The sequence below is a fragment of the Branchiostoma belcheri genome, unplaced genomic scaffold, assembly GCF_001625305.1.
Source record: "Branchiostoma belcheri isolate BF01 breed outbred unplaced genomic scaffold, Haploidv18h27 scaffold100, whole genome shotgun sequence".
NCBI lineage: Eukaryota > Metazoa > Chordata > Leptocardii > Amphioxiformes > Branchiostomatidae > Branchiostoma > Branchiostoma belcheri.
Genome location: NW_017802381.1, coordinates 951,663 through 959,988, shown reverse-complemented (window position 1 = coordinate 959,988; position 8,326 = coordinate 951,663). Strand labels below are relative to the sequence as shown.

General features: G+C 42.0%; 1 protein-coding gene across 1 annotated transcript; it reads right to left on the bottom strand.

Moving 5' to 3' along the window:
• Window positions 1–839: 839 nt before the first annotated feature.
• On the bottom strand, window positions 840–6,623 carry LOC109473480 (E3 ubiquitin-protein ligase RLIM-like). The gene is made up of 5 exons (XM_019773344.1): window positions 6,452–6,623; window positions 6,064–6,260; window positions 3,867–4,081; window positions 2,825–3,031; window positions 840–2,714 (listed from the first exon to the last, which is right to left on the bottom strand). The coding sequence occupies exons 2-5, from the start codon at window positions 6,240–6,242 to the stop codon at window positions 1,876–1,878; spliced, it is 1,440 nt and encodes a 479-aa protein (XP_019628903.1). The 5' UTR covers window positions 6,243–6,260; window positions 6,452–6,623; the 3' UTR covers window positions 840–1,875.
• Window positions 6,624–8,326: the final 1,703 nt, after the last annotated feature.

Sequence of the window (8,326 nt, the reverse complement as noted above, 5' to 3'; positions counted from 1 at the left end):
CAAGCTATGGTCTTGACTTTTTGGTGACAGATAGCTTTTCCTGTCAGGAATAAGTCGTGTGAGTTTGGTCCCCCTAGCAGCTTGTTCTGGAACTGCAGGGCACTTTCTGGTGAAATGTTTAAAAGCCAATAAGTCCAGATAGGAACAACGTATTTTCATCATTTTTGTTGTGTAGGTAGCTGAGAGAGAGTTGTACATAATTAGATGCAAATTATGCAAATGAGGACTTAATTTGCATAATTAATGAGAAAATGCTATAATTACAGTGTTTTATGTAATAGTACTTTTATACATGTAATCTACTTAATCTGTGGCAGGCGGAACATCAACAGATACCAATTATGCAAATGATGACCTAATTTGGATAATTAATGTGAAAATTCTGTGACTCCTTATTGGCAAATGATGGGACTTTTATACCTTGTGACATGTGTAAGTTACTTAAAGGTTAACACCACTATGCATATATTATGTTAATGTGGAGGTCACTTGCATAATTAATGAGGGCATGTTGAAATGTATGACAAAGCAAGCTCATATTTCATGGAGGTATGAGATCTCTGAACTCTTGTTCATCATATGTTTGGCATACACCACCTAACATTGTGTAAAATGTGACTGTTTTGCTATTCTCAGACAAAAATGTGCCCTTATTTTAAAACCAAATGACCTGAAGAACTTAAAAGCTTTATATGGGGGTTTTAAGAACTTTCAAAATTGGTTACCGGTAATGAAAATTACTACATGGGGGTTTATCAATACTGAAATCCACTGTATGGGGTTTCAAGAGCAAGTTTTTACAAAGAGGTATTAAAATACGGTTGATATGGAACAGTCCATTTTGCAATTGGGAGGGATTTAAATACATGAAATATGCTGTACTTGCTCAGGAGCAAATGTCGGCCTTTCTAGTGTTTTCACTGTTGTCATACATGTACCTTCTACATAAACTTCTAACAAACATGTTGCCATATTAAAGAATCAAACATACACAAGAAAGATGGCATTTAGGCTTCTACCTTTATACAAAGTAACATTTGTATCTTGCATCAACAACTCTTATTGCAGCAAACATGTTATCTGTGATAAAATTGTTTAAAAATGCCCAAGCACTACATGTACAGTGTATCATACAAAAGGAACTTCTGAAACATATCCCTACGTTATTCTCTTTACACATAATACATTGTAGTTCATAGCAGTTTAGACCATAGCCTAGCATTGAGTTCTTTAACTTTGAATCTATGATTAGGATCTTTAATGATGTGTGAAGTAACAGATTTCCGATAATTTCTAAAGCATAAGTTAACTGTTCTCATCAAATAGTATGACGATATTTAGGAGTAAGATTGCAACACCTGGATCTTTACACCTACCACCACTTTTGGGGGCTGACTGGAAACATGGCATATATGAAATAATGACATAAACATTTCATTCTACTGAATATTTCCCATCTTGTTACCAAAATCTTACATGGGGTACCTTAGCATCCATCTAAGCCTTTGCCTTACAGCTGTCCTATTTAGTACATGATTAGAGCCTGCATTCCCCGTGTTAACTGTACCTTACATGTACATTGTATACTCATGTATATTTATCTGTTAGAACATATAGCTTTTCTTATGAACACAAAAATGTACTATCTTATCACCAACTTTGCTTTGCTAACTGGTCTGTAATACATGTATACTAGTAACATATTGTACATGTCATCTACTACAGTATCTAAGTTTAGGTAGTCCCAGGTTATTTCCATTCTGTACCTGCATTATTGCTGTGCCTTGCAGCACTTTTTACTTCATCTCTGCAGTATGTAGAAATGAAATGTAGCAGATGATGTTCACTGTAAATGTGTTTCTATGCATTACAGTGTTAGACTTGCTGGTTGGTTTGCTGGCCCTCAGCAGTTTGAGGGTTAACACTAATCTCCACTTGCTGCCTACATACCGGACACGATCCGTTCTGTTTTAACCATCGGTCAACACACTTGGAGTGGAACTCATGAGCACATGGCATCCTCCTGAGTTTGTTTCCTGTCTTGTACTCTACCATACAGATGGTACAGGAGTCTTCACTTCCCTCACCAGTGAGATGCTGGCCGCCCTGCCGTGTAAACTTTCTACACGGGAGCTGAGCAATCTCATCCTTGGTCAGTCCTCGCGGTGCCTCCTCTTCCTCCCCCTCCACATCTCCCCACATCTCCGCATCTCGGGGAGAAAACATCCCCATCACCTCAAGAAACCCGTCCCAAGAGTCGCTCGACTCATCGTCGGAAAGCTCGTCCTCCAAGAAGTCTTCCCATGAGTCATAGTCCTCGTCCCAGGAGTCGCTGAAGTCTGAGGAGTCTGAGTCCGAGCCCTCCATGGTGTCCTCCTCCAGGAATGACCTGAGGAACAGCTGATAGGCCAGCATGTCCAGCTGCTGTTGGAAGGCCGAGGCTCCGGAGCCTTCCCGCGGTCTGACCCTTCTCCGCCCCGTGAGGCGTCGTCTGGGGCGGTTTACGGACCCCGCCCCTCTGCTGGGCTGTGAACTTGACCTGCGACCTGCGGAGGTTGTTGTGGGGCGTGGCGGGCGCGCGCCCGTCCGGCCGGCCTGTGTGGACCTGCTGACGGTGGCGGAGGTCGGCCGTCTTCTCCGCCCGCGCCCCTGCCGACTCCCCGTGGACGTGCTGGTCGTACCACTGGTGGAAGCTTCTTCTGACGCGTCGTTACCTGAACACAACATTCAACATTCAGTGTACACTACATTTGGCTGGCTTCATGTAATAAACACCCAGTTGGTTACTGTAAGATCCAGAACAAGATGCTGGTACATAACTAACCTGTATCACTGGTGTTATTCCTTGTTCTGTTTGTGACAGTGGCTGAAGCTGGCCTGTTGCTCCTTCTGCGCGCTGCGGCACCCCTGGACCCTGACACGCGCCGGTGTCCGCTGTCCTGACTACTGTGGCCGGCCTCTCGTGGTGACGACTGCTGGGCAGTTTGCCTCGGCCTCAACTGCATTCTGGTAACTGGGGCTTGCTGGGTAGCTGTTTGACAAGGACAAAATAATTATGCTGCGATTGAATATCGAAAATAAAATCTTCCTTAAGGTGTCCTCCCTGGCTAATTTGGCATTTTAGCTTTCCATCGTTTCCTCACAAAGAAATTTAGAAAGAACTGCAGTTGTACTGAATATTGATACCTGGGTACAAAAGGGTTATGAATATGACTTTATGGACCATATGGATGACATCATCACATTTTATTGCCCCAAATGTAATTATCTTTAAAGTTATAATATAGCACTTTGGTACAAGTAACTGAAATAAAAATATTATTTGTATGAAAGTATGATTACAATATAAATGTACGTTTGTACAAATTGATAATATTATCTACTAATTACCCATAGTTATTAGAGAATAACTAGATTTTAATTAGGCAATTACATTAAGGTTATTCTCTAATAACTACAGATAATTAGTAGATATCAATTTGTGCAAACGTACGTTTGTAGCTTTGATCATTATGCACATATGCCATGGGATTGCTTTTAATACGGCAGTTACAATGTACAGCCTGATGGGGGCTAAAGAGTAAAGAAAATTTGGTTTTGGTTTCCTTTTTAATGCCCATGATCATGATAATGATCATTCTGGCATGCTCATTTTCACATGAGTGAGGTGAGGAAAGTTGCGTCAAGTGCCTTTACCAAGAGCATAAGATCGGTGACAAGGCTGCAGGGTTCAAACCCAGGACTTCTTGGTTCCTAGCCGAACACGCTACCACTGCACCACACGACCCCACAATGAGTGTCTATATAGTGATATATCTTTATCTTTGATATATTTTTATCTTTGTTACTTTGTATTTGCTGATTACCTGCATGCTGATTGGCTGCTGGTTGACCAGGTGTGTGCTGATTGGTTGCTGACTGAGTGGCAGGCTGGTTGGTTGGCTGTGTCCTCAGCTGCTGACGTCTGGCTTCTAGATCTTCTGGGGTTGTATTTCGACGATCTCCCAGCATGCCTTGCTGTCTCAGGAGCAGGAAGTCTTCTTCAGGTAGACCTCCGATGTACATGAGATATTCTGCCTCCCTGGAAAAACAACAAATATTGAAGAGGCATTAGGCCACAGCAAGTAATTTTAATAGATGACATCAGCACGTGCATTAATTTTCGCCTGGTTTTGAAAAAAAAAGAAGAAATTTTGTGGCCTTCTGACAGTAGTCACCATGCCGAAAATGGGCAAAGATGTCTGTTTTCATACCGAAAGGTGGATGGCAGATAACTATTAAGAGAGGAGACAAGAAAATGCTCTGATTTAATGTTTTGTTTCTTACTTTGATGCAGTGATATGTGATACTGACTGTGTATATGTGATGTTCCCACTGAATCAAAACCATTTGTACAATGATTGAGTCAAAATTTTAGAATGTAGGAACCTTGTTTTTTTCAGTCCGCCTTGTTTTTTTTTCGCCCGCTCGCATTAGATTTGGAGTCTGTGGAGGATGTCATCCATAAAATTTACTTACTGTGGCCTTATGTAACATTTTGCACCAATATATTCATGACTCATATATATATATATTCAACTTATTTGTGCCATCATCATTCCTGACATTTATGGTTGACTGTAAAACAGTCTACAGAGGCACGCTGTGTGTGATACTCAGTTTGTGGTGCCACCACAAAATACAAACATGGCAGACAGCTGTGTTTCAAGCTTTTAAACACACTTGTTGTAAGGCATCATATTTTGGCACCTACATGTACACTTCCTGAATGACTTTGTTTGGAAATGCAGTAGGGTTGATTCAACATTGTACTTTGTACAGAAATGACCAGGAAATGTACTTTTTGAATTGACTGAACCACAGTAGATGTTACATAAGGCAACTTCAAGATGTCAGCAGGAGCAGGGACCAACTGATAGCCTGTGTCACCCACATTGAACTAATACTCAGACAGCAGCACTGGCAGTGCTCTAAACTATATATATATGGATAAACGAACTAAGTGTAGAAATCAATTTTCAGACATACCGCATGCAGCTTAACATAATGAGAGATTTTATCGAACCTCTGATGACCTTTAAACTCAAATTAGATACATTTCTTATGTGAAAGTTCTATATACTCCTTGGCAAGGTTTTGTTTTAACATTTTGTTATCAGTTGCAAATGACCCCACATTAACATAATATGCATAGTAAGGTTAAACTTTAACTTTAACTTACACATGTCATGAGTATGAAAAGTCCCGTAATCATTTACCAATAAGGAATCATAGCATTTTTGGATTGATTACGCAAATTTGGTATTTATTAGCACACCGGTATGTAAAAAAATCATGAAAATGTTCCTTTCCTGATTTATCGGCTTTGAAAGATTTTGCAAGAAACTCCCCTGTAGTTCCAGAACAAGCTGCTAAAACTAAGACCATAGCATTATATCCAGGATAAAAGATACAAAAGACAGAAGTTCTGCTGCAGTACCAAATACATGTATCATCACAATCCATAAAAGCCTTCTTAAGTTATGCTGACCACAAAATTGTGGAAACACAGACAGACAGACAGACTGTCAAACACACACAGACAGATCAAAAGCAATACCTACATTTTCATGTAGGTAATAAACTTCATCAAATGACTTTTACTGCCCTTTTAATGCCCTTTAACTGCCTCCAACTTCTGACAAAGTTAGTTTAGCAGTGGTAGAAATACTTTTTTTCAGTGTTCTGCAAATTTTGTTCTGCAATTTGGAAATACTTTCTGCAAAATACAAAGTGTAACTTAAAAGTCCAGAATCTTAACCCATGGCATATTCAGAATTGCATTTTACATGAAAAATACAGCCAAAATTACTACTTACATCATAGACTCAATAGTAAACAAAAACGCTCAAAAACAATATCATGCAACAGCTAATTGAACCCCAGCCTGATTTTTTCAGTCTGCAAACTTGCAGGTTGCTTCATTTTTTTTCTGCAATATTGAAAATGTCTCTGCAAAATGCAGATTGCAGGTGGGTATTTCTAACACTGTATAGTGTCTGTGTCAGACATGTCAGTCCTGACCTGCGCAGTTGTTCCAGCTCCTGTCTCCTGTCTGTGTCCAGTGACTGGAGATGTTCCTCCTGAGTCACCACCCGCCCGTCTGCCAGCGTCACCAGCTCCTGCCGCGAGCGTTCCCGCCACTGCTGCACGAACTCCAGCGGGTTGTCTCTACCCTGGTGTCTCCTGCCGCGACCAGACATGTCGGCCCCAGACAGGCGCTGAACACACGGAAAACAATGATACTATAGTACCGGGCAAAACTAACACTAATATATGACTTCTGCAGCAGCTTTTTCATGTACTGTGTATCTGATTTGATACTGCAGCACATGTATTTAATTTAGATTAACACTGCAGACCTTAAGTGTTACAGAGTTGAATTGTAACAGCAAGTAAATTTAGTCCTCACCAACTGCCCAGCCAGGTGAGTCCAGGACCTTTTGGTCTAGTGGTGGTGTTGTCAGCTGTGAACTGTCACACTGTGTGCGGCATGGATTGGATCCCCGTGAGTCAGTCAGCCTTTTCAGTTTGTCTTTCCCTCTTTCTATGGTGTCAGTTACAGAATGGAGTACATGTATCAACTAGGTACGTAGAACATCAGCAATTCACAAAAGGATATTTTGGAGGTTTCTCAAGCAGTGCAGGCATGTAGAAAATGGTATTCCAAGGGTGAGAATATACGGGTGAGGGTGAGAAAGTATCGTGGGAATGTAGGGTGGGAATGTAGAGTGGGAATGTAGGGTGGGAATGTAGGGTGGGAATGTAGGGTGGGAATGTAGGGTGAGAATGCAGGGTGAGCATGCAGGGTGGGAATGCAGGGTGGGAAGTAGGGTGAGAAGGTAGGGTGGGAATGTAGGGTGGGAATGTAGGGTGAGAATGTAGGGTGAGAATGTATGTGGGAATGTAGGGTGAGAATGTAGGGTGAGAATGTAGGGTGAGAATGTAGGGTGGGAATGTAGGGTGGGGATGTAGGGTGAGAATGTATGGTGGGAATGTAGGGTGAGAATGTAGGGTGAGAATGTAGGGTGAGAATGTAGGGTGAGAATGTAGGGTGAGACAGGTAGGAATTGGGTCCCGATATTGGTCGATTTCGCGCGCTGATGCGCGCGCGCGCAAGTGGCCACGCCGCAGCGGCGCTGCGCGCGGGCGCGCATAACGCCCCCCACTAGCGGCGCTGCGCGCAGTTTGTTGGTACGACTATGGATTTTGTTGGTACGCGAAACCTGTCAGATCGGCCCTTGTCTGCGCGCGCGCGTATAGCGCCTCGCACTAGCGGCGGCGCGCGCACTTTGCCTGGTAAGCCTGGGGAATGTGTTGGCGCGCGCGTAGAGCCAAACCAGGTCTTGGTTGTGCGTGCGCAATTTCTGCCATTTACGATCGGCGTTGCGCGCACGCATCTCGTGCTTAGTCAATAGTATTATACTATTATAGTCAACAACACTGATAGCTCGGGAATAAGTTATTACACACTTGCAAGTAAACTGAAGGAGGAAAATGGTCAAACAACTGGTGTATCATACAGCTCTAGCGTATTTCGTGCTTCCTGGCGTGTGACATTCAAAAGTTTGACAACAACGTAGCGTTTTTGCTGCAATCTATACTTGGCTTTAAGCAAGGAGCTTCAAATATTGCAGTTTTCATTTATCCCTTTGCACAAATAAAAATATTAATCAACAAATGCAAAACAAAGAAATAAACAGAGTGCAGGAGGAGGAAAGAAGCCTGTAAGACTTGTACAATGTCCTTGAAACTTACGAAACATTAATCCTGAAAGTAACAAATAATAAATAAAGAACACCTATTTAGCAAGGTCATAAAAAGGCAGAAAGCTTAAGCATAGCATACTAGAAGAGAAAACAGATGAGAATTATCATACTATTATAAGCGTAATCAGTTACCTTGCAGCGTGTCTTCGGGGAGAGCAGATGAAGTGGAACATTTCTATCGGAGCTGCACCCACGCGTGACCGAACTTCTGAACCCAAGCTGGATAATAACCTTTGGTGACGTCACTAATTAACATACTGACAATAGATGTCAAAGGTCATGCTTTGTTACTAACCAAACAAACACGCGCACTAATACAGATGCGTGTACGTACAACAGCCTCGCTTCCGCGAGAGAAAGTAGTTCGTTCCATGATTTCCGGGGCTGACAAGCCGAGCCTGACACGCCTTATATGAAAGGTTGTCGCTGGACTCTAATACCATGTGTCTTCCTAATCTTAAGTTATTCATAATACTAGTATCTAAGCTTCATTTACTACCCCTATAAAATTTCTAACC